Source organism: Notechis scutatus, chromosome 4 (genome assembly GCF_049901735.1).
Source record: "Notechis scutatus isolate UNSWTSFEM ecotype Mainland chromosome 4, rNotScu1.2, whole genome shotgun sequence".
NCBI lineage: Eukaryota > Metazoa > Chordata > Lepidosauria > Squamata > Elapidae > Notechis > Notechis scutatus.
In genome coordinates, this window is record NC_142012.1 from 160,075,965 (window position 1) to 160,103,367 (window position 27,403).

At 42.6% G+C, this 27,403-nt stretch overlaps 1 protein-coding gene across 1 annotated transcript; it reads right to left on the reverse strand.

Moving 5' to 3' along the window:
- On the reverse strand, nt 1–27,164 carry KNG1 (kininogen 1). Its single transcript, XM_026683827.2, has 10 exons — nt 26,928–27,164; nt 19,805–19,912; nt 16,938–17,013; nt 13,180–13,352; nt 12,055–12,162; nt 10,288–10,369; nt 6,984–7,156; nt 5,420–5,527; nt 4,054–4,146; nt 1–1,066 (listed from the first exon to the last, which is right to left on the reverse strand). The coding sequence occupies exons 1-10, from the start codon at nt 27,111–27,113 to the stop codon at nt 563–565; spliced, it is 1,611 nt and encodes a 536-aa protein (XP_026539612.2). The 5' UTR covers nt 27,114–27,164; the 3' UTR covers nt 1–562.
- Between the last annotated feature and the right edge of the window lie 239 nt (nt 27,165–27,403).

The following is a 27,403-nucleotide window of genomic DNA, read 5'->3' on the forward strand; positions in this document are numbered from 1 at the left end:
TGCTTTGGTACATGTCCTTTATTTGCAATAGCCAAGGAAAAGTGCATGAACAAAATATATCACAAACCAGTAATAGAATGGACTAATTAATATAATTGCATTGAACTTACTACAGATTTATCATAAAATAATCAGGGTGCAGGAAATAATTAAGTATAGGAAAGTAACTCACATTTGAAATTCCATCCTGATTGACTGTAGAGAAAATTAACACAATTCATTCACTTCACTGCTGTAGTCATGCAAAGGCCCCTTTGTGTTCCAGGAATTTTTTTGTTCCCTCCAGGATTGAATGCAGGCAATGCTGGTCCTGCAGAAGGCAGTTGTGCATATTGCTGGCTGAATGGAGCTGACTGAATTATATATAGTTCTTGTTTCATTATTTGGTAACTATTGTATCTTGCAATACCTTAAGAAACTAGGCAGGCTGATGCTGCTGACCAACCTTGGCTGCAACTGTATTTAAGTGTTATGCTTTTATGCAGTCAGAAACCCCCAAAAACTTTATCGTTTCCAAGAGTGGAACATTTCTGGAGAAATAATTCACTGCCTTTAAAAACATTTAATCCTGGAGAGCATCCAAAAGATCAAAATCACTAAAAACGGTATCTACAGGCTCTGGGTCCCTTATAGGCTTCCATGGTGTCCCAGGACATTTTGGTGGTTCTGGTAGATCCGGCAGTTGATGTGAGAAAATGGGGGAATCCGTAGAGCTACCGTGTACTGGGGAGACATCAGAAAACCCAACTCGTTCTTCATGGGGACTTCTACTGTTAGCCTCCTGTTCCAGAAAAGCTTTTGAAGTAGGCAGTTGACTTGGAGTTTCAACAGGTGGTAGAACTATAACTTCTTCAGAAGAACTCTCTGTTGGCTTTTTATGCCTGTGTCTGTGGCCCTGTCTGTGTTTGTTGGCACGGCCAAAGCTCTGCTTTTTTTCATGAGTGTGGCGTCCTCTCGGCTCAGGATGGAATTTCTTCACAACGTTTGGTCCTTCCGTTTGAGTAGTGTCTGTGTTTCGGAAAGGGGTGAAACCTGGAGGTACCCTTAATAAAATATCCGGAGGTATCTGAAAATTTTTAATTGTTTAATTATTGGGAATACTCCAAGCAATGTATTTATTTAAATGCATTTCACATAATTTATTCCACGTTTCTAGTTTAACAAAGCACTAATATACTGTAATTACACAGTATATCAGCCAATTCTGCTCGTTATACAGGAGGCAGAAAATTAAAAACCATGCAAGAAAGTAAAGTGGCTGTCTGAGGAGGCTTTACAAATAGCTGAAGAAAGAAGGAAAGAGAAAGCTGAGGAAAGAAGAAAGAGAAAGACATACTCAGCTGAATGCCGATTTCCAGAGAATAGCAAGGAAAGATACGAAGCCCCTCCTTCAATGAACAAAGCAAAGGAATGGAGCAAAACAATAGAATGGGAAAGACTAGAGATGTCATCAGGAGGATTGGAGATATCAAGAGAAGGTTCCCTGAAAAGACGAGCGTGGTAAAGGACAAAAATAGTAGAGTAAAAGAAATGAGGAAGAGGTGGCAAGAATACACAGAAGAACTATGTGAGGAAGGTCTTCATGTTCCTCATATTTACGAAGGTGCAATTGCAGACCCCAGGCAAAGTCCAGGTGGGCCTTAGGAAGCATTACCAACAACAAAGCTAGCTGAAGAGATGGTATTCCAGCTGAGCAATTTACAATCCTAAAAGACTGATGATATTAAAGACTGATGATATTAAAGTACGGCACTCCATATGCCAACAAATTTGGAAAAACTCAACAGTGGCCACAGGATTGGAAAAGGTCAGTTTACGTTCCAATCCCAAGGGAGGGCAATGCCAAAGGATGTTCAAATTACTATACAATTGTGCTTGTTTCACACATTAGCAAGGTTATGCTCAAAACCCTACATACTGCTTCATGGGGTCATGGAAGAGTCAGACACAACTTAGCAACTGAGCAACAACCCTCTCAGCTCTACGGGCCTAACTGTCTTCTGTCTTGAATATCTTTTTTTCCCTCCACTCAACATTTGATTACCTTCAATTAAGGAGAAATAGGCACCTTCCCTTCCACCTAGAAAATACTGAGCGCTAAGTGGGCAACTTTTTTTTTGTTAATTACCAAGGCAGCCTTTTTGCTTTTCAAGGCAACAAGACTTGCTGTGCGATAAGAAAAAGCCAAGTTGGCCGGGTAGGAGTTTCTTTTTTCCAGATTGTCTTTTTTTTTTTTTTTTAAAAAAAGAGCACAGTCTGGCATTCCCTGATTTAAAAAGTAAAGAGTTGGGCTTTAGTGTTGCCAGGAATAGTCACCACAGTATCCCTGAAAATGATGTAAGTGGTATTTGCTAGGTCTCTGAACTGGTCAAAATTTCCGCTACTGGTATACCAGAACTGGTCCAAACTGGCTGAATATCACCTTTGGATGTGACTCTCTGTGCATTTCCCCCTGACATTCCTCATGTGTTCAATCACACTTGGCCAATAAAAATAAAGCTATTCTATTTCTATTCTATTCTATTCTATTCTATTCTATTCTATTCTATTCTATTCTATTCTATTCTATTCTATTCTATTCTATTCTATTCTACTCTACTCTACTCTACTTTCTATTCTATTCTATTCTATTCTATTCTATTCTATTCTATTCTATTCTATTCTATTCTATTCTATTCTCTGCTGTTTTCTGGCATCTTTTGCACGAGAAAGCTGTGTCACTTTATCTAGTGGCAGGGCCAGCTTGAGGATATTCTCTCTAGAATAGGGGTCTCCAACCTTAGCAACTTTAAGACTTGTAGACTTCTAATTCCCAGCAAGCTGGCTGAGGAATTCTGGGAGTTGAAGTCCACAAGTCTTAAAGTTGCTAAGGTTGTAGACCCTTCCTCTAGAACAAGGCTGGCTCAGGAATTCTGGGAATTGAAGTTCACAAGTCATAAAAGGGCCATAGTTCCTTACTCCCCGATCTAAAACTTCAAAGGGATTTTCTTCTGGCAACTACCAGATAACAGTATATTGAAGCTCAACTCCCATCAAAGGTGCTTTTCAAAAAGCCTTTCCATGGGTATCATTGAACATTTGCATACATGTTCAAGGCAGCGAAGGTAGAACATGTGATCTCTGAAGGAACTGCAACTCACTCTGCACTTGTATTAAACTTATAAAGCAACATTTTAAAAACAATTTTCTTTAGCTTGATGACCTCCATATGTATTGTTGGCAATCTCTATTCCTAGGAAATATGGGAACTCTGGTCCAAATGCACCATGTTTGTCCCTGCTCATGTATGCTATGCTCCAACACCAATATAGCTTTCAACGATTTTCAAGAGAAACAATTGCACGAGTGCACATCATATCTCCCAACTTCTTCACTATCACTTCCTCTAATTTATCTTCATAACTTTATAACTGAACATCTGAAAAGCTGATTACCAGTTCCCTGGGAAATATATCCCATTTCCCAAAAAAATATGACCTACCCTGAAAGTAAGTGCTAGCTTGATTTTTACACATATGCCCAATATAAACCTACCCTCAAAATAAGCCCTAATTAAGATCCCGCCCACTCCAGAGTGCATGGGTAAAAATTAAGCTAAGGTGCGGATGGGGAGGTGGAGCTGCCCTACTACTTACCTTTGGACATTTGTAGCCAGGCCTTGCACACCCTGACACCTGCCTTGCTGGTCCATTTCTTCTGCAGCCGGCAAGGCTGGCAAGGCTTTCCTGAAGGCCTCTGTAGCTGATAACAAAGCTCTGGGTCGATCCTCAGCTCTGTTATCGGCTGCAGAGGCCTTCAGGAAAGCCTTGCTGGCCGCAGAAAAAGAAGTTCCTGAAGGCCTCTGACAATGAAACGCATGCAAGTGAGGTGAGTCAGTGGATGATATCCCCGAAAATAAGACCTGATGTCTTTTTTGGTGGCAAAAAAAAATATATGACGGTCTTATTTTTGAGGAAACATGGAACCAATCCCTCTGAGCCTATATGCTGATTTTCACATTCTGCATTAGGAGGAGAATGTAATTGAGGAGAGGATGAAGGCAGATTTGAATACCTCTGAAATTTGTGCCTCGCTGCAGGTTACTTCAGGTTTGCTGAATGGCTCCCAGAGTGTTATGTGAACTGAGCCATGGCAGAGGAACCACTCCTGCCACACAAACAAAACAGAAGGAGAAACACTCATCATTCAATCAACATTGGTGTGAGAAACAATCTATGATGTAGAAGAATTATAATTTGAGTGCCGATGTGGAAAAAGCGTTCACTTTCCCGAAAGATGACAAAAATTTTTATGACTTTGGTCTATGATTCAGGGGAAGAACAATTCTTTCAGAATGTTCAGTCAGGGAATCTAAATTAACACAATAAAAATCACGACCTATTACCCCGATATCATTTTATATCTGGATCTGTGCACCTGTGTGTGCACATATGTGACTCTGCACACTCTGAAAACCATTCCCAATGAAGGGGGGGGGGTGCAATTGTGTTGGGAATCTTAATTTCTGGATGACCCAGGGGGGAAAACTGGTTTATGGATCTCTACTTTGCCTAATTTTATCCCAAAGCTATTTTCTTACGAAGATTTCCTAGTAACAAATTATAGTATTTTAGTAAACCAAAAAAATGGCTCTGGGTAGTTCAAAGTGGACCTGTTGGACGAATGAAGTCATCCTATTAATCCTTTGGTTTGCTTCGGCAGATGAGTTTTATTAACTTGTATTTAGGATTTAGAGTAGTGGTGGCTAACCTTTTCAGCACTGAGTGCCAAAGTGTGTGCCAGAAACTGGGAGACCAGATCCCCGACACTTGGGAGCACCAGAAACCTAAAACTTAGCTTCTCGGCGTGTGCATGCACACAGGCCACCTGGTCTTCCAGTTTTTAATGCACATGCATGTGTGAAGACCGCCTGGCTGGCATGCACATGCACTCCGGGGAGCTGCTCTCCGGTTTCTGATGCTCCTGTGCGCGCAAAGACCAGATGCGCACCAGAACCCAGAAGACCAATGGGTGATGGCTGGCATGACTGGAGAGAAAATTCTGCATGCCACTTCTGGCACACGTGGCATAGGTTCGCCACCACAGGTTTAGAGCTTGAGTAGAGATACGTAGGATTGCCCTATCCGAAAGATTATCTCAAGGCTTAATACGCATCTATGGGAAATTGCATCATTTCTCATCATTGTATTTCAAGTATCAGTTTTAAAATTAACTCTTGTTCTCCGAAGTAAAATATTCCTCTAGAACAAATCCCAGTGTCGTCCCAAAAGTGCTTTTTCAAAAGCTGCTTCTTGGAAGAGAAGTGAAATGTCTTCAAGGAAAAACAAGAAACTCCAGTTGCCTTTTGCAAAAGCATCTTTGGGACGACCATGACCTGGATGAGTGAGAACCTCCATAAGGCTTAATCCCAGTGTCTTACACCAGCTTTAGCAGGAGTACAATCTTCACTTAGCTTCTCAACTTCAGCCTTGGAACAATTTGTTTGCTGAATGGTGAAGTTAATTCGATACTTCGTCCCGGCCACAACCTGAAATTCAAGGAGAAAAATGATTAGCAACTGCATTGAGACTGGATGCTGAATAGCACGAACCACGAGAACCAAAAAACTTGGCTTGCTATCTGATCAGCTCATGTTGGATTCCGTGGCCCCAAGGACCCATTCCTTCTCCAGGATACTAATAAAAACAAGCAAGTGAGGGGGCCACGGGAAAATGTCTTGGCCTTCCCTTAGAGGCACATAAGAAGCCGCCATGGGTCAAGCCAAACCACTGACCTACAATCAGGGGTGGGATTCTACTGGTTCGGCCTGGTTCAAATGAACCGGTAGCTCCGAGGATCAGCTAGGAGTGAAACGGTTCGATTTGCTCCAACAATCACCTGTTGGGCCCACCTGCCCACCTGGGCTCTAGACTGTGCTTTATATCCTGGTTTTCAAGGTCAGCTGATTTGCCCCCCCCCCACTTCTGACGGCTCCTTTGTTCAGAGGGGAGACGCAAAGGAGCAGCTGTTCTATGCCCCAGATTCCCACCCACTCTGAAGGTGCTCCTATGGCCTGCTGGTGGGTGGGAGGGGGGGGGGGGATTCAGGACTCTGGGGAGGACAGGAAGCCCCTTTGGAATTCTGGCCCCCTGGCCCTGGAAACTCCCCCCCCCCGGTCGCCTTTTTCACCTGATCAGGTACTTTTGTTCCAATATTCCAACATTTTTTTGGGGGGAGGGGATTTTTATTTTTAAATATACATCAACATCAATACATGAACAGTGGGGCTTAGCCTTCTCCCCAACTGTTAATTTATTAGTGCAGTGGTTACAACTTATCATCAGAGCCTCGGTGGCGCAGTGGTTAGAGGGCAGTACTGTAATCTACTTCTACTGCCTGCAGTTTGGCAGATCGAATCTCACCAGGCTCAAGGTTGACTCAGCCTTCCAGCCTTCCGAGATGGGTAAAATGAGGACCCCAGATTGTTGGGGACAATATGCTGATTCTGAAAACCACTTAGAGAGGGCTGTAAAGCACTATAAAGCGGTATATAAGTCTAAGTGCTATTGCTGTTGCTAGCAACATGGGCAGCTGGGGCAGCTGAATGGAGCCAGCAGAGTGGCCGAATGCCCTTCCTGTCACCAATGCAGCGTTTTGTTCAGCAGATATATTCTCACTCTGCCCAGAGATATCTGTGTCTACTTAGGTAGGATTGAACTCACAGCCTCCTGATTATGAGGCGAGAGCTTCACCTCTAGGCCATCGCACCGCAGTGGTTATAAGTTATATATACACTTATATTTGGTTATTCCAAAACCTAGAAGTTTCAAGAATAACAACCTGTGTTTATGTTGGTTTTTGTAATGGAAATAATGAATGCCCTTTATTTTATTTATTTATTTGTCACCGATCAATACAGAGGACCTGAATTGGAAAAGGATTCAGGTTCAAACCAGGTTTTCTTAGCAAAGTTGTGATACAGCAGGTACAGATAAAATTCAAACCTGTTTTGTTGCATCTTTTATTCCCACAATTCTGAAATGAAAGTCACCGTTGTTGTTTGCATTAAACGATTCTATAAGGTTTTGTAGAGGCTCCTCCAGTTCTGGGCTGTCCCTTGCAATCGCAACGGGGCAACCAGGACAGAGGTGAACCGGAGGTCCCACTTTTTCTTCCACTGATGGAAATATATAGATTAAAAACACAGGTTTATAACAGGTTATTGTAAAAAGGAAGGACTACAAGGATAGAAGCCTGCATCTATGTTGTTGTTGTTTTTTGGTAAGAGATTATTGAACACATGTTGGCCATGCAAAAAAATAAATAAATGTGTGAGTGCAAATTGTTCTGTAGCGTTTTGAAATTTACCGTGAATGGTGGTTTTTATCTAGGGTAGCATCATGGCCACCAATTTATGCATATAAAAATAATGCTTTATACCATTCCACTATATTCCACTATATTCTATTCCAACTCTGTTATTCTATTCTATATAGCAGTGGCCCCCAACCTTTTTTGAACCAGGGACCGGTTTCATGATTATTTATTCTTCCACGGACCGGTACCTGAGTAATGCGAGACTCTACTGCCATCGGGACGGCTCTTCGTTCGAAGCCGCCCCCCCTCTTTGACGAAACTAAGTCACAAGCACCCAAACACCGCTTTCCAACTGAAAACCTGGAAGCAACCGAAAACCCGGAAGCGCCGTCAAAACAAGATGGCGGCACCCAAGCTTTGCGGCCCAGTAAAAAATGATCCACGGACCGGTACCGGTCCAGGGACCGATGGTTGGGGACCCCTGCTATATAGTACTGCCAATTACAGCTAGTCCTCAACTTACAACAGTTCCTTTAGTGACCATTCAAAGTTACAACATCACTGAAAAAGTGACATTTTTCACATTTATGATCATTGCCATGGTCATGTGATTTACATTTGGATAGCAATAGCACTTAGACTTACATACTGCTTCGCAGTGCTTTCCAGCCCTCTATAAGCGGTTTACAGAGTCAGCCTATTGCCCCCCAACAATCTGAGTCCTCATTTTACCGACCTTGGAAGGATGGAAGGCTGAGTCAACCTTAAATGCTTGCCAACTGGCTTGCCAACTGCTTGCCAATATTTATGATGGTTGCAATGTCCCGGGGTCACATGATCCCCTTTTTGCGACCTTCTGACAAGCAAAGTCAATGGGGAAGCCAGATTCACTTAATAACCATATTGCTAATTTAACAACTACAATGGTTCACTTAACCAATGTGGCAAGAAAAGTCGTAAAACAGGGCAAAACTCACTTAACAAATGTTTCACTTAGCAATATAAATTTGGGGCTCATAAGTAAAAGTTGTGGTCATAAGTTGAGGACTACCTGTACTAAAAATGGCAGACAGTATTATTTCGTCCTTGAGCCAAGAAAGTGCTGAAGCCATGCAATACTTTCAGGAACCACTGAAAAGTCCTGAAAACAGACTGTACAGATAGTCCTCGAGTTACGAATGCAATGGAGCCTGCCCATTCCATTCGTAACCTGAGGATTCATGGGAGTGAATCTTGCCTTGAACGGGATCACTCCCTCCTTTCACCCATGCATTTGTTAATAGAATGCGAGGCTTGTTAAGTGCACACGAGGTATTTCGGGGTCAGGAAGGCCATGGGGGGGCGCTACTGATGGAAGAAGCCACCTGCCTAAGACTACCCAAGGCCTACCAGACCCACTGAAATACCTCATGCTCCCCAAATTGCTTCCCCCCCAATTTGCCACTCCAGGTCACTTATCTTGTGAAGATCTAGTAAGCAGTTTCCTCTCCAGCCTCTCAGCCACATGCGCCCCTCTGATGCTCTGTTCGGGCTGCCATAGGCCTCACCCGGCAGGTCTCCAGCTGAAATTGAGCTTCTGAGGGGCAAATCCGGCCCTCCAATGTTCGGCCATCCGCAGGTCTCCCTTGGCCTGTTGCAAGCCAAAATGGAGCCTCCAGGGGAGGCCTCTGGACACCTGAACGGGGCTTCTGAGGGGTGGATCCACCCCTCGGAAGCTCCATTTCGACCAGCAACCTGCAAGACAAATGTTGCAGAGCCTCTGTGGTTGTTCATAAGGGCGAACAACTGCCGTGGTGCTGCAAGATTTGTAGTTTCGGGCCTTGTTTACAAACACTAGGGGGCGTTTATTGTGTAACTTTGAACGTTCGCTAAGGGAATGTACGTAACCTGGGGATTACCGCATGTCAAAAACACATGGCATCAGCAATTCATTGGCTTGAGGAAGGAGAACACTGTTCACCATTTTTAGTAGTAGACAGCTCCTTCATATTTACGAGTCATCCTTAAGTCAAACGTTCTTAATTCAGGTACAGGCTGTAAGTAAGTAATTCTGGACGCTCTATTAACCTGATGCTGTTTGATCATTTCTGTTTTTAGATGGCCAATCACTGTTTGTGATGGTGGCAAATATCTGTAGCTCAGGTGTAGGTTGAAGATGGAAGTTTGTCCTCCGAGCTTGTGGGTTGGTTTTCAAACATTTCATGACCAGGCTAGATAACATCTTCACTAGACTTTAGGGGACCTGGTAACGAAGTGTTCAGAAACCAACTTACAAGTTTGGAGAGCGAACCGCTGCCCTCAATCTTTGTGTCTCCAAATCTTGAACTGCAAGTCGCAACAACCCCTCTACTTTGTCTGCTATCGGTTCGGCCCGGTTCAGCCAAACCGGTAATAGAAAAAAGCCTCCAATCAACTGAGAGGATAAAAGACCGAAAAGCGCAAGGGGGTGGGTGGGAGGGTTTTCATTTCTTCATCCTCTAAGCTGATTGGCTTATTAGGTGCCTGCATGTTAGGCAGAGGTGGGATTCATTTTTTTTTACTACCGGTTCTGTGGGCATGGCTTGGTGGGCGTGGCAGGGGAAGGATACTGTAAAATCTCCAGTCAGAGGTGGTATTTGCCGGTTCTCTGAACTACTCAAAATTTCCACTACCAGTTCTCCAGAACTGATCAGAACCTGCTGAATACCACTTCTGGTGTTAGGGGTGCATGCATGCACACACAATCACCCACAGAACCGGTAATGACTAAGGTAGGATCCCACCACTGGTCTGGTTGGCTGGAGCCTGATGGGTTTTACCCATTCCCTGCATCTTTTGGAAGTATGACCAGAGGAGGAGGATTATGGTAACTGTAGTTCAGCAACTTTATCAGGATTTTCACATCTATAGTAGGAAACCCTAAAGAACTGAATGCATGCAATATGAATTTGTTATCGTCAAGATACTTCAAGCAATACTGAATCAAGGGATTACAAAGCAACAGTTACAGACCTTGCACTTTGCAATCCTGTTGTGCATGGACCAGTGTGTTTGCATTGTCAACGTAGGCAGTCACTGTACAGAAACCTTCTTTCTGGAAGAGGGAAAAAAAAGTGAAGGCTAAACTGTGTGTTTTATCAGGCAGCTCCTTTGTTTCACTCAGGGCAGTTTTTCCAGATGGCATCCCTGTGAAAATGACTGGCACAAAGTACACGCTCATGCACAGAATACACATGCCCTATTCCAGCTAAGGTGCACACAGAGAGAAGAGCCTTCTGCTATGTGCACAGATCATCTTGGCCTCTACCACTTCAGGTATAGGGAAAAGCTTTCATCCCTTCAAATCTTGAGGCAGAATTCAGTTGGAAGCTGAAAACTGGCGCTGGGTGGGGGAGGGGGGCAAGCAGAGCTCTAAGGGGGGGGTGTCTTCCAAGAGTCTGATTTATATTTAACATTTCCATGAATATTCTCTCCCCCACCCCATCCTTGCAATTTTGCTCCTTGCACTCTGTGGGCCCTTCCCCTTCCCCTGCTGCAGTGGTGAAATGCTACCGGTTCGGCCTGATTCAGTCAAACTAGTAGTAAAAGAAGCTTTGATGATCACTGAGAGGAGAAAGAAGAGAAGAGCACAGGATCAGCCCTCCCACCTACCCCTGCACCCCCTGCACTTTTCTGTTCTTTATCCTCTCAGATGATTGGCGCGGCAGAGCCCCAGCTGGTGTTTGGAAAACTGTGCGTGCGCTTTAGGTGTGCCAAGCCGGTAGGAAACTGGTAAAATCCCACCACTGCCCTGCTGCCTCCAACTGACCTTTGCTGTCTCCTGGTATGTCCAGCCTGGCCCCTCCCAAGGCAAATATTAGCTGTACAAACGTCTTCTTGAGATTGTGCATGGTGGTTCCTTCATGAGAGGCCTCAAGAAGAAAGCCATGCATAACCAGCAGATGCCTTGGGAAGGGCCAGGCTGTGCGGTTTCCTAAGCAGTGAGGGGAAGAGAATGGCGAAAATCAGCTTGGGATGGCAGAGGGCATGGTAGCAGTGGCTGCAGAGTGCAGAACGGCTGTAGCTGGGGGTCTAGCAGTGTAGCATTGGTGTTCATGCTGCACTGCTGGGCTTGGAGCAACTGGGTCTTTGTGCTTCATTGGGGTGACTGGGACATTGCGTTCTGCTGCTGGGTTGGAGTGCCCAGAGTTTTGCGCTGTGCTGCACTTCTGGGTTCGGTTGCATGAGGCTTTGTGCTGCACTGCTGGGGCTTGTGCGCCCTCCTGTGTCCAGCAGCAGCCAGCACAATCCAGGATCTGTTTGGACTTCCTGTTGGCTTCCCCATTGTCTTTGTATGTTGCAAGGTGACAGGAAGTTGCTTAATCACCTGCCTGCGATTCTTGCTTAACAATAGCTGTGAGGACTGTTGATTACTATTGGTAACCAAGGACTATCTTTGTATACATGTACCATTAAAAATTAAGCAAGGATGGTTGTGCTGTGTTTCTTTTTCTTTTAAGAAATTGATTTTTAAAATCTTGCTAATCTTCACAAGGCTCATATTGCTGACGCTGCTCTATCTCAAAAGTAACAGAATATTTTTCCATTATTCGTATTTCTCTGTGTTTTTCCAGGTCTTAGTATATATAGTAAATGGAGATAGATAGATAGATAGATAGATAGATAGATAGATAGATAGATAGATAGATAGATAGACATCGATCATATCTATATCTATCTATCATCTATCTTTATCTTTATCTATTTATCCTAGGAATATGATATAAGAAGTTCACTTACACCTTCAGGAAGGTGTCTACATGCTGGGCTCAAATCTAGAAATTCATTCTTGGAACAATTTGTTTCTTTTATCGAATATTCCAAATTGTAATTCCATCCATTAACCACCTGCAAGAAATTTAAGAGAAGTTTCTTGTTAAGAGAAAAGAAATTACAGTGTACCTTGGGACTCGACTGCTTTGAAACTCATTGAATTTGGTACCCAATGCATTTTGACGAGAAAATTTTGTCCCGATACTTGCTATTTGTTTGGTACTCAGCGTGGAAGCTAGAACTTGTTGATGTCCGTTGCCTCGTGACTCACTACTTCTTCCAGCCAAAACAAAGGTGACACGTTAGTCAGGCAGTAACCCTTACTCTGTGCACAACCCCTTGCAGTTTTATCTTAGCGCCTGTGATCATCTTGTATATTTTTGTGCTTCTTTCCCTCATCAGCACAAGCTGGAAGGGATGTTGGGGGTCTTCTAGTTCAGTCCCCTGCTGAAGCAGGAGAACCTATACTAATCTGGGCGGGTCATCGGGACCAGAGGTTTTGTCTTCCGAACTCCCAGACTCATACTGGAGCTCATCCTCAAAGAACTCATCTCTAGCAGAGTGTGTACTGTTCTGTGTGTGGTATTTATATTTCCTGTTGTATATGGCTTTTTAGATGTTGATTGGGGTGTGTTGATGACCGGCTGTTAAGTCGTCTTTAAGTATTTATTGATTTTTAGGTTTATTTCTCATGTAAAGTAATGATATACAGCCCTGTCTTTTTATATATTACATTAAAATGTGCATTGGTTTCGGTTTGGGAATGCATGATATTTATTAATATTATTCCTTATGGGAAAAATGTGCTTGATACCCATAATTTTTGGTACTCATCGCACCTCCTGGAACCAATTAATGACAAGTACTGAGGTACCATTGTAGTTTAAATAAAATTGCCACAGACTACTATCAGAATTATATTTATACTTTGTGTGTTTAACAGGGCTGTTTTCTTTTTCTTTTTAACAAAGGAAGGTTTCACAAACATACCCAAAGGGAGGACATTCCACATTTTCAGATTTAATTATAAATCCATCCAAATTACCTAATTCTGGAAAGGTAAGATGGAGAATTATTGGAACATATACCAACCTGACGAGTCGCTGTTTTCATTTCTCTAACTTCATATAAGGCAGATTGTTGACTCTGATTGTTAAATTGCCGTATGGTGAATCTCACAATCGGAAGCACTTCCAAACTCTTAGGGTCTATGGGATGCCAGCACCCCAGGCAATGTGCAGTAGACCGTATTACATTCTCCAGTCCTGAAAGCAAGCCAACCACAAATTAGAAAAAGGAAAACAAAAGCAAAGAAATTAAAAGTGAAAGTAGCATGGAAATTACTGCAGTGCTCAGTAGAATAGAACAGAATCAAATTCTTTATTGGCCAAGTGTGATTGGACACACAAGGAATTTGTCTTGGTGCAAATGTGTTCGGTGTACATAAAAAGAAAAGAATCATCAAGAATCATCAGGTACAACACTTAATAATAGTCACAGGGTACAATAAGCAATCAAATCATACGAGGAAACAGTCAATATAAACCATAAGGATACAAGCTACAAAGTTACAGTCATACAGTCACAAGTGGGAGGGGATGGGTGATAAGGAGTGATGGCAAAATTAACAGTAATAGTAGTGCAGACTTTGTAATAGTTGAACAGTGTTGAGGGAAATATTTGTTTAGCAGAGTGATGGCATTCGGGAAAAAACTGTTCTTGTGTCTAGTTGTTCTGGTGTGCAGTGCTCTATAGTGTCGTTTTGAGGGAAGGAGTTGAAACAGTTTATATTCGGGATGTGAGGGGTCTGTAAATATTTTCACAGCCTTCTTTTTGACTCGTGCAGTATACAGGTCCTTGATTGAAGGCACAAACAGGTAAAGATGAGAGATTAAAGAAAGGACAAGGAACGAGAAAAGTAGTTTAGGAAAGGATGAGCGATGTGAGGTAATTCATCTTTAGAGAAATCAATGGTAGGCAATATTGTACATTGCCTTTCAACACTGGGGTTTATTACATCTAATCTTTGCACAGATGGTAGTTACAACCTACATCTAAATAAAAGTGAGATCTAATCCTGGCCTACGAACAATATACGAACATTTGGCTCTTATAGTCTTGCTGGACAAAAATGACACATAGCATCCTATTCCGTCCTGGAGTAGGGTGCTATGTGTCAGCCTGGTGATCACCAAGTACTATAACTCCCAGAATTCATTTCCAGAATTCTTCTGGCTATGAATTCTGGGAGTTGTGATTGTAACATACTGTATTAGGAAGGAATGAGTTGGACGAAGATGAACGAGAGGATAAACTATGGACTGGATGAGAAACACATAGTGGGTCTCCCAAAGCTATTTATGGGCTAGAAAGGAAACTCCAGAAACCAGATAATTACATAGATTGTGAGGATCTAAGTGCCATTAAGGTGGGAGACTTATCACCTGCTAGGCTTCAAATGTTGCTGCAAAATTTAACCCTTTCCCCCCCACATTGTAATATCTGGATTGAATCATGAACTTGTTCAAATTCAGGAAAACCATGTTATCAACGATGCTATAGAATTAATAGATGGTCAAATCTCTAATAGAGTTGAAGAGAAGGGATGGAGAAGATGCCCTAATTGTCCCTTTTTTATACAAGCACAAAGAGGATTTTTTTGGTAGGCAAAGGTGCATTTTTTTGGGGGGTGTGTGTGTGTCATTTTTGAATTTTAACTTTGAAAACACAATCTCCTGGCCACTGAATGCTGCTGACAGCTAGGTGTCACCATTACATTGTGAATATATTTTAAACCACAAAGATTAAAAAAAAAAACTGCCTTTTTATTTTAAAAAGTTTAGTTCAGTAAACTAACAACCTGAGATGCACCTGCACAGATGTTTTGCACAGGGATTGCTGGAGAAATAACTCTTGTGACTGAACTCACCAACATATATTATAAATCCTTAGAACTGATAGATGGAAAGAAACAGAATAACAGAGTTGGAAAGGATCTTGAAGGTCTTCTAGGGAAACCCTATACCATTTGAGAAAAACAGTTGTCCAATCACTTATTTACTTCACTCTAGTGTTGGAGCACCCACAGCTTCTGGAGACAAGTTGTCCCACTGATTAATTGATGTTAACATTAATAGATGTGAAAAATTTTACGCTGAAATGGTCAGCGCTGCAAGGGTTGATTAAGATGAGAAAAGAGGTAAGGCATGGAGGGAAAAGGCATCCGTTGTGCTCTCTACAATCCCTCATCACTAAAATTGAACTAATTTTTCCCATGGGAATTTTACGGAGTAATCTTTAAAAAAAAACAAAACAATTTTATTGATTTTCAAAGACAATACACAAACAAACAAAACATAAAATATAAAAACATAGAACATCTTTTCTGAAAGCTGCTTGATCCCGGGTTACAACTCTTCGTACAGACACAAATTCAAATTCATATTCATTTTATATACCATTCCATATCTTATTACCATTTTCAATTTTCTATATAACTTCTCACTTCTTTTAACTTTCTTAGTTTTATTTTATTTATCTCATCTCAGTTCAAATCATAATACTTATTATTCTTTGTTCTGTTCTGTTTCCAGCTATCCATTTATCTTTTCTCTTTAAACAAAACTTCTCCTGTACACTGATTGGAGTATGACGCCTTTAACTCTTTCCCCTAAATTTATAATACTTAATATAATACATAACTTGCATTGGGATTCTGTTTAGTACATCCTAAAATTACACAATGTTTTTTATAGAATTTTTTTTTATAGGTATATGATGTAATTAAAACAACTATCAATGCCAATACAAATCTAATCATTAATATTAATATTCATTTATATCTTAAACACTTTACACGTTACTTTTCAATTAAATATCATACTTTTATGGGAGTAATATCTTAATGTAGGAATTTTTGGAGAACGATAAAGGGCTGAACGGTTTAAAAGCCTTAACTCTAAACTAGTGGTCGCCAACTGGTGGGCCGGGGACCACTGGTGGTCCACAAGAAAATTTTGGTGATCTGCAGATAAATGTCATCCCCCCCCAAGCAATTCATCCAGGCTGCACGCGAACACAAGGCTGTACTGCTTTTTGCACATTGCGCCACCTGCAAATTTGCACATTACACATGCCACCGTCTATGGCAGAGATTTCCAACCCCACCATGGGCTGGTCCCATATTCCAGAGCTTCAGTAGTTACAAGACTGGCTCTTTGGTCATCCCGGAGCAGCTCATCCATGGCCGGCTGGTGCCTAGGCCAGTCCTGTGACTACTTGCAGCTCTGGAATATGGGACCGACTTTCCCACCAACATCAGCAAGCCACTGTCAGTCAAAATTCATATTAGTGGTCTGTGGGATTTAAAATTATGAGTTTGGTGGTCCCTGAGGTCCAAAAGGTTGGTGACTCCTGCTTTAAACCATTCGGCTATTTATCGTTGTGAAAAGATTCAAAAATCTCAAAAGAGTTTTCTCCCCCAACACATTCTATTTCAACAATATGCAATTCCTTATTTGGCAATTGAGCAATCCACTTTTAAATGTCACCTGACCCACAGTGTACTGAGTTATGCAACAGAAAATGAAGGTCGAGTTACTCTAGTACAGGGGGTGTCAAACTCACGTCGTCACAGTGGCATCACATGACAAGTTGGGACTTCCCCCCCCTTTGCTAAACTGGGTGGGGAAGGGGCCAGCATGTGACGCATCGGGTCAGCGGGCCGCGAGTTTGACACCCCTGCCCTAGTTTCACCCTTTCCTGATTTTTCCACCCTCCATTATCATCAAGAGTAGGATAGGAAAATGGTGATTTTTTTAAAAAAAAATGCTAACTTAAAATTTACTCACCTGGGCTAAATTTGCAATACTGTGATATTAACCCTTGTGAGTCAATGTCAATGTCAGCTGTACAGTTTCCATAATCCTGTGACAGAAGAAAAAAGAGACCATCAGCTTTGAAGCTGTGTTGAGATTCGATGCTCCCACACTGCCACAAGCCTGAGAAAGTGGGAGGGGGGATTCAACTGAGTAACTCTAAGTCAGGGTCTCAAACTCATGGCCCGTGGGCCAATTGCGGCCCGCAGGACGATATCCAGTGGCACCCACCGTGATATGAAAGTATAATATTAGTGCGGCCGCAGGGGAATGGACCTCTGAAGGAAGTCCCGCCCGCCGTTCCTCGTCGTGGCTTCTTCTCCACCCTGAACTTTAACAAGTCCAAGTACAGGTCCAGACTTACTGATGATCATCTTCAAGCCATACTGAGGGTCTCAAGTGCCTCCTCTCTCAAGCCAAATGTGGCTCAGATATGTGAGAGGAAGCGTTGTCAAGTCTCTGGCAGCAAGGAGTAAGCTGGAGAAGCCATGTTCTGAGGAACTGTTCATGATCTTCATTCAATGTTCCATTCATGTGTTCAGGACAGTTCATGTATTGGAGAAATCATTAACTGTTGATGACATTTGAGGATATTTTTTAACAACGTTTTTGTGGAATCCCTTATGCAGCCCAGCCTCACCCAGACTCTGCCTCTAGCGGCCCCCAGGTAAATTGAGTTTGAGACCCCTGTTTCTAAGTAGACAAAATAAAATTATTTTGTTAGTTCAAGGTCATTGAGTATGGCGCAGAATGAAATAGGGATCTTACTTTAGGACGGATCGCGATTGGGCCATGTGATATGATGATGGCCAAGGGGGGATGGATTTGCAGTTTTGAATATTGCAAGGAAGCCCGAAAACTTTCAGATTTGGGGTTCCACAGATGTGTCAGTTACTATCTAAATAAAGCAATCTTTGAGATATGTCTGTTTCGGAGTTATTGGCTGGAAAGGAGGGTTGCTGGAATGCTGACAGAGACATCAGTTGAGCTCTTAGGTGTTCAGTGAGACATCACAGGAGTTGTGAAGAGTTGTGTACATTCATTTTCCACTGTTAAGAAATAGAACTCATCACCTTTCATAGCTTTTTGATATGGTTTGATAATCCGTCAAGTTCATTGTTAGTGAGTATCATTGTTAGTGAGACCTTTGCTGGCTGTACTTGAATACAGGTAGTCCTTGACTTACGACCACCACTGAGCCCAAAATTTCTGTTGTTAAGTGAGACATTTGTGAAGTGAATTTTGCTCCATTTATGACCTTTCTTGTCTCCATTGTTATGTGAATCTCTGCAGTTGATAAGTTAGTAACATTGATTTTACTTGTCAGAAGGTCGCAAAGGGTGATCGCATGATTTGGGACACAGCAATGGTCATAAATATATCTGAATTGTGATCACGTGGTCATGGGGATGCTGGAGAGGTCATAACTGTGAAACATGGTCATAAGTCACTTTTTTGTCACTGTTAAAAGTCAAGGGCTTTTGTTATAAGTCGAGAACTTCCTGTATTGCAGATAAGATCTTATATTTTTTAAAATGTGTGATGGAAGGCATGCAGATAGATCTTTGGGGAGACAAACAAAGCATCGTATTTTCTCAGTTGGGTAGATGGTTATCTTCATTTGTTATCATATCATTTGGCTGTGCCTAGTCGAATAAACAAGGGACATGGTGGCTCAGTGGCTAAAACGCTGAGCTTGTCGATCAGAAAGGTCGGCAGTTCAGCGGTTCGAATCCCTAGCACCACGTAACAGAGTGAGGTCCCGTTACTTGTCCCAGTTTCTGCCAACCTAGCAGTTTGAAAGCATGTAAAAATGCAAGTAGAAAAATAGGGACCCCTTTGGTGGGAAGGAAACAGAGTTCCGTGCACCTTCGGGCGTTTAGTCATGCCGGCCATATGACCACGGAGACGTCTTCGGACAGCGCTGGCTCTTCGGCTTAGAAACGGAGATGAGCAGTGACCCCTAGAGCTGGAAATGACTAGCACGTATGTGCGAGGGGAATCTACCTTTACTAGTGGAATAAACAGATAGATAATGATAGATAGATAGATAGATAGATAGATAGATAGAGATGGATAGATAGATAGATAGATAGATAGATAGATAGATAGATAGATAGATAGATGAAAGAGTTTAAATAAAAAAGCTCCTAATGTAATTCTAAGTCAATAACTTTCAACCTCGCCTGAAGTTACCCCTCATCCTGGATTCCAGCCAAGATAAGACATCTAAATTTTTCCCATCCAAATCCAATAGAAATCTCTTCTTTCTTTCTATTGGCCTTTAAGCAGAGGTGGCATTCAGCAGGTTCTGTCCAATTCTGGAGATCTGGCAAATACCACCTCTGACTGGAGATTTTACAGTATCCTTCCCCTGCCACGCCCACCAAGCCACACCCACAGAACCGGTAGTAAAATTTTTTGAATCCAACCACTGCCTTTAAGGGGCAGGTGACACCACCTGGGCATAAAAGGCGGGGTTATTTTTTAATGGGCCAACTTTCCCCTCAACAGTCACATGACAATATAGGCCAAATTGGCAGCTTTGAGGAATGTGAGCTTCCGCTCCCAGAATTCCCCAGTTAGCCTATTAGGTAGAGAATTCTGGGAATTGAAGTCCACGTGTCTTAAAACTGCCAAGAAAATTCATCTAATAGTACCCAATCTTGAGGCTGGTGCCAAAATGCAATTTCTCCACAAGTCTATTTTAATGGCATCTTTTGCCTCATTGCATAGGGTGATCCTGGCAGCCCTACATACTGTTCACCTGTCTCTCTCTTCTTGCTGTCCCCCATAAACCTCTTTCTGATCACTTCAACGGAGGAAGAATGAATACTTACTTCTGATATCTCTAAAAAATCACAGTTTTGCCAAGGCTCCTTCGCAGCAATTGGACATGCAGTTTCTCTTACTTGATAGATGACATGGAATTTTTTTCTAGGACCTGCCTGAAAAGAGTGTTTACGTGAGTGCTGTTACAATTTCATTTATTTAATAAATCGATACTGCCACTCATCTCGAATCCATGATTCTGAGTTTCTAACAGTTAAAACAACACAGGAATAAAGTGAAACACAACCAATGACCTATATCTTTTTTCTAAAAAAGGATGTGTGTGTGTGTGTGTGTGTGTGTGTGTGTTCAGCATAACTCTGGAACGCCTCGAGCAATTTCAACCAAACTTGGTACACAGATTACTTACTTTCTGGAAATAAATACTGTGAGGGTAAGACACCCCTAACACCCCTTGGGGTGTGTATTCTGTTAAGATACAGCCTGTTGTGCCTTCAAATGACTTCTACCGTACTGCCTTAAAATGGAGTTGCCATATAACAGCTTCACAGTACTCCACAAGGGGGCTCTCTCTGGTAACGGGGAAAATCCAACATTAGAAATTACATTTGTTCCGGATTGTTGCTGAAATCAGGGCTTTTCCTGTCTAAAGGATAAATAAATACCTGGGTAACTCCGGTTTATCAGCTAGTTAAAATATAAATAATTTATCCCAAATCTTATTTTGATGGCCAATCTACCTGTAATGGTCCATGTCCTAGTAATTAAAAAAAAACTGCCAATATTCTTCTGTGTGCATGTAATGATCCAAAGAACCTCAAAGAAATACTTAAAGTTGTATCAATATGGGTTGGGCTCAACTTGCAACCATTCAGTTAGCAATGTTCGAAGTTACAATGGCATTGAAAAAAAGTGACTTCCAACTGGTCGTCATACTTATGACTATCACAGCTTCACCACAGTTGTGTGATCAAAATTTGGGCGCTTGGCAACCAGCATGTAATTTATCGTATCATCTTGGGCTGACCATTTTTTGACCTTCCCAGCTGACTTCTAACTAGCAAAGTCAATGTGTGTGTGTGTGTGTGTGTGTGTGTGTGAGTGTAGCTAGATTTCCTTAATGACTGCAGTGATTCACTTAACAACCATGGCAAAAAAGGTTGTAAAATCGGGTATGACTTTCTTTTTTTAAATTAATTTTTATTAATTTTCTAATTATTATATTTCTTAGTGCTTAATAAACATCGTGTTGTCTGGGTATTTAAATTGCTTAACGATACAAATTGCCTTCTTACTCTCCACCCCTTTTCCCCAGCCATTGGTCAAATAAGTCCCATGTTTGATAATATTTGGTGTCTTCTTTCTGTTTGATTTTCAATGTAAGTCTACCCATTTCTGCACAATCGAATATCTTCTTTTTAATTATCACTTCTTCTGGTCCCATAATGTGGTTGTCAGTTGAGGACTACCTGTAATGGGCTTTGTATAGAGCTGGGCAGCATTTTGGATTCAAAGAAGAAAAAGAGTTTTCCTAGGACTCTGCAAGTATCCTCCCCTTCTGCAATATGATACCAGAAAAAGACCCATTTGATTTAGGAATTTGTCCACAGTATCTCTATGTCTGCACCCACAATTCAGGACTTCCGCCCTTTGGAATCCAAGCAAACCTTCATTCCCTAAATATTATATACCTGTAGGGCGGGGATGTGGTGGCTCAGTGGTTAAGGACGCTGCGCTTGTCAGCTGGCTGACAGCCCAGGTTTGAGACCTGAGTACCTTGCAACGGGCGAGCTCCTGTTACTTGCTCCAGCTCCTGCCCACTTAGCAGTTGGAAAGCATGCAAAATGCGAGTAGATCAATAGGAACCCCTTTGCTGGGAAAACTAATAGCATTTTGTGTTTCACCCCATGCTCTGGGTTGCAGCATATTGTCATGCTGGCCATAGGACTGTGGAAAAGTTTTCGGACAACACTGGCTCCCTCGGCTAAGAAACAAAGATGAGCATTATCCCCTAGAGCAGGGTGTCAAACAATTTCATTGAGGGCCACATCAGTGTTGTGGCTCATCAGCAGCCTGTGCAGACTGCAGTGGAATCGGACAGTGGGGAAGAACGGGGACCAGTCTGGAAAGTACTCGGACAAGGGTCCTGCGTCCAATGCGGAGATGGGTCCAGGACCATCTGGGAGTGGGGTGCTGCCTCCGGAGCCTCTGGAGTCTGGCAGCAGCGAGGCAGAGGACCCAGGGGAGCCTGTTCCCAGTGCACGTGTGTGCAGAGCTTCCAGAAGGCGAGAGCAGCTGAAACAAAAAGGGTGACTTGGGAGTAAGGCTGGGTGGTGATTGCCCCTTCCATCAGGTATAAAGGTCAGGCAAAGATGATGAAACCTTTGCAGGAAGCAAAGTCGTTCATTCGGTTCAGATTCATTCTTGAAGTTTTTATACTTTGGTGTTTTTTTTTCTAGTTCATTTGACACTGTTCTGGCAGCACTTCCCAGGAAAGAAAGGTGGGTGCTTATCTCAAGGGACTGTTTGAGATTCATTATCGGCTGGGAATGAAAATAATTCCCAGCGTTGCAATAAAACAAGACTTGTTTTTAAAATAAGTGTGTGCGTAATTACAGCTTCGGAAGCCTTGGTCAGAACAATCAGGGTTGTGTTTGACCTTGGAGGGGTGGGATGGGAGTGGCTGGGTGGGAGTGGCCAGCTTGACATCACTTGTGTCCGGGGAACTTGTGGGGCCCGAGTGCTCTGCCAGCAATAAGGGGCTCCCAAGCTCTGTTTCGGCTGCGACAGCCTCCTGCAACCCTCTGCCAGCGAAAACAGAGTTGGAAGTGCCGTACGCAGCCCTCCTGAGCTCTGTTTTTTCTGGCAGAGGCACTGAGGGCTAGTCCCCTGTTTCTAAGCACCCTGCAAGCTGGATCAGGCCTCCAGGCCTTCAGTTAACACCCCTGCCCTACAGTTAGATATGACTGGACAGGGAAAGCTTTACCTTTACATCTGTAGGATCCTAGATGAAGAAAGTGTTGTTTAACTAAGGAAACTCTTACTGGGGTTGACTATTCTTCCATACAAAACAACAATGCCAGCAAAAGCAGTTTAGTGCTAGCTCTTTTGCAGATCTGCTGTTTTTCTCACTATAGGAATGTTTTATTTGTACAGCTCCCATGCAGGTAGATGTGTGAGAGTCCAAACAGAGGTTTTTACACCTTAACTGCTGTTTTGGAGACAAAAATGCATGCTGGCTGGGGAATTCTAGGAGTCCAAACCCAACCTCTTAAAAGTTGTCGAGATTGAGAAATCTGGATAGCCTCATCTTAAAGCTAACTAACGTTGGAATTCACGCCAGCTTCAAGAATCAAAAACATTATTGGAGTCAAAATTTCTTGCAGGTGTCTCTTGTGCCACAAAACAGTCCTTTCAATTCAAGAGGCAAATCAAGTTTAAATTCAAAGCAAACTTTCAGTAAATGTGTAACTGATCAAATATTTAACCTCTGTAAACATCATCTGATTTTTGCCTGGACAACATGAATGTTGGAGGCAGGAATGCATTGCCTATTTGTAACATCTATTGCTTTAATCCAGAGATAAACGGCATGACTCCATTTTGTCCACTGAGTACAATTCCAAGAACTGAGCCACAGAAAGGGGGAAGTGCTGAAATGGGACCAGGGCAAAAATATAATCCAATTAAATATAAGTTAAATTAGGTGTATGCAATTCCTCTGATCAATCCCCATGTTTATGCCTAGAAACATTAACTAAGGTTTATCATGTTGAGCTACTTCTTACAATATCCTGCTGGAAATTAAAACCCACCCCTCTCCTAGGAAAATGAAATATTGTAGGATATACTAGAAAGACAGAATATTTCCCCTAAAAAGAAAAGTAGAAACTCAGAGGCAGAAACTCGGCCCCCCACCTTTGCTAATGGACCATTACTCTGACCTGGGCCAGTCTATTTTACATAACAAAGATTTACTCTATGTAGAGCTAAATAGGAGTTGCCCAAATCATTACATCATCATCCAGCAAGGCTCAACCAAGCCTGGGTCTCGAAAGACAGCCTACAGAGTTGCCCCTGCATGGCCCCATGGGAGTCTGGCAACCAATCAGAATACAAGCTCAAATTCAAATCCCAGCAGAGGGCATAAAACCCAGGGACTCTCAGCATCTCTTCCCTTTTCCTTCACCCAACATCTTGAAGTATGTGATCACCCTTTTTTTTCTCCACCCAAGGCACGTGGTCCTGTCCACCATTAAACCATCTTTCCAAGCAGTCACCATGTTTCCAGTGTCTTCCTTTCCCCACTTGGAACTGAACCCAGAAGGATATTTTCTTACAACAATCCTAAACTACAAATAATTCAACTGCAGTTTTGCTTTGCTTGCTATCCAATTTAATTCCACGAATAGATATATAAGAAGTATCGTTATTGGATGGTCTATTGCAGCGATGGTGAATCTATGACAAACATGTCTAAAGTCCCATGCCACAGAGAATTTATCAACGCCTGACAGCTATTCTCGAAAACATGCTCCATACTCTTGCGATTTTAGGAGGTTGTGGGGCCATGTCAGAATGAGACGTGCTCTTGCATAGTTTTTTTGGACCCACTGGAATTTGCACGAAGGGCGGTGCTTTCCTGTAGTTCTAGCAGCTGCAGACGGCATGGAAGAGCGTTCGCTGAAGTTGCTTCAAGAATGACATCCCAAAAGGTGCTTTTTCAAAAGGCAACTGGGCCCTTTGTTTTTTCCTTGAAGATGTTTCGCTTTTCATCCAAAAAGCTTCTTCAGTTCTCCACCATTCAGTCAGAACTGAAAAAAGCTTCTTGGATGAGAAGTGAAACGTCTTCAAGGAAAAAAACAAACTCCAGTTGCCTTTTTTGAAAAAGCACCTTTTGGGACAACCATGACCTGGAAGACTGAGAATCTCCATAGACATTCAAGAACAAAGGCCTCATGCAACCTGGAGTAACCTTGTGTGTCTTGGGGAATGGTGTGAGGCAGCCTTTTTGAGTGGCAGCTTTGGGGCTAAGACTGAAGTTGAGGTCTGGGCCTCTACTTTAGGCCCAGCCTCGGAGTTGCTGCCAAATGCCACTGTTTAGGGTGGCCTAGATGAATAGTGATAGTGGGAAATAGAGAATTCTTTCTTGACACTGTTGGAAGTTAAAACCCACCTCTCTCCTAGAATAATGAAATATTTTGGGATACACTAAAAAGGCAGAATATTTCCCCTAAAAGAGAAGTAGAAACTCAGGGAGGCAGAAACTCATCCCTCACCACCTTTGTTAAAGGGCCATTAAAGCCTGGGTCAGTCTATTCTACATAACAAAGATCTACTTCTTTAAGGCCATTCAATTGCCCTTCCTTGCACCACCCACCAAGTTTCAACCAAACTTAGCACACAGACAACCTACAAAGCTAGCCTATGACCTCTGACAGCAACCAATCAGGATACTCTTCCTGTGCCCCAGGAAGTTCAAAGCCAGAGAGGGTATAAAACCCAGGGACTCTCAACATCCCTGCCCTTTACTTCGCCCAAGAGCTCCCAGGTGGTCCTGTCCACCATTAAACCATCTTTCCAAACAGCCTCCATGTTTCCAGTGTCTTTTCCCCTACTTGGAGCTGAACCCAGAAAGACATTTCTTCCAATAACACATCAGCAGAGTCCCATAAAGAATTTTCCAAATTTTTGACATGTCGAACCCAAAAGGCTTGCCATCATTGGTCTAGTAGTGCAGGGGTGTCAAACTCGATTTCATCGAGGGCCGCATCAGGGTTGTGTTTGACCTCGGGGGGACCCGGAATGGGCGTGGTCAGTGTAGGTGTGGTCGGCTCAACATCACTCGTGTCGGGGGGGGGGGCACCTGTGGTGGTCTGAGCACTCTGCTAAAGAAAACAGGCTCCCCAGTTGTGACGGCCTCCCACAACCCTCTGCCAGTGAAAATGGAACTTGGGAGGACCTGCGTGCCGCCATCCCGAGTTCCATTTTCACTGGCAGAGGCACCTCCGGCCAGTCCTTCACTGTTTCCAGAGGGGCCCTGTAGGCGAGATCTAAGCACCCCATGGGCCAGATCTGACCCCAGGCCTTGAGTCTGACCCCTGGTCTAGTGGTTAAGGCACCAGGCTAGAAGCCAGGAGACTGTGAATTCTAGTCCCACTTTAGGCATAAAAACTGACTGGGTGACTTTGGGCCACTCTTTCAACCCAATCCACCTCACAAGGATGTTATATTGTGGGGAAAATAACAGGTGAAGGAGTCTTTTATTTATTATTTATATTTATATATTTATTTCAGAACAGCCCATCACGTAAATCACCAAACCGGTAGTTACACTGGTCGGATCCCATCCCTATGGACATCTCCTTTAATGCAGAACATGGATCAATTTTAGCATTACCAAAGAATTCAAATTTATGGAGATCCAAGTTAGACAATGTTAAATGGAAAGTACCAAGTGGTTGCCTCGTACTATGTTTTGTATGGCAAAAAAAGACAGAATTGGGAAGATTGCTCTCCAAAAATGTGGGATTACAGTTCCAATAATCCCACCCCCCCAACCCCGATGTACTTGAAAAGTACCACCACACCTATGAAAGTTGTTTGAAAACTTGGAAGAATTCCCCCCCTCCCAAAACAAAGTGATTGTAAATAAAATACTTGGTTGCAATACAAAGTCCCGCAGAGCTTGTAGAATTACATCGAGCTGAATTAAAGTAGCTTTAGATTATTTTAGGAAGGGTACGCTTTGTGTCATTAAAACACTCATTCAAACAGAAAGGGGGAATTTATTTTAGAGCGGGGGGAATGGGATTTTTCTCTTTTGCCAAAGAGAAAAAACTGAAATCAAACTGAAATGAAATACAGTATAGATGACTACTTGCCATGCATGTAATAATTTTTTTTCTCTTTCTGTTAAATTAATCATTAAATCTGGGGAAAACTCTGACCACCATTCAATGATCACCATTCAATGTTGGGTAGAAGGGGCTGATGGTGCCTCTCCCAATTATGAAATTCCCATTAATTAGCCTTTTGATGTTGTTACCAAGTTTATTTACTATTCTGTAGGCACGAAGAATGACATAGTGCACTCTTGTGCAAGTCCCCAATTATGAAATTCCCTTTAATTAGGTGCTTGAGGTTCTGGTTGTTACCAAATTTACTTACTATTCTGTGGGCATGAAGGATGAGACTCAGAGCAAATTTATTTCCTTGAGTTCTGTCTTCATTAAGTTCTGTTATTGCTCTAGCCACAGCTTCAAAAACTTCTGGGTCATCACAGCTCACATCATCTTGGACAGGACCGGCTTGGCAAAGTCCAACGCTGAGGACTAGCAGAATGAAGACTTCCATAGCCAGGTGAGAGAAGCTTCTTTGAGCTTCTGATGAGCGTGGAAAAGAGAGAAAGAGCTTCAAGATAACCGACGAGGTGTATCTTCCTAACAGATACCAGAGAACTCAAAGTAAACAAAGCTATTTCCTGGCCTCAAGTCAAGTCACAATCTATAAGCCATGTAAACAACCTTTGGGATTTATTTAAGCCACAAACTTTTTTTTTTTTTTTTTTTAAAAACAAGTTTATTCACCTGCAAGTTGGCAATCTCAAGGTTTTCAAAACATACGGTGCTGATGGTAGGTTGTGT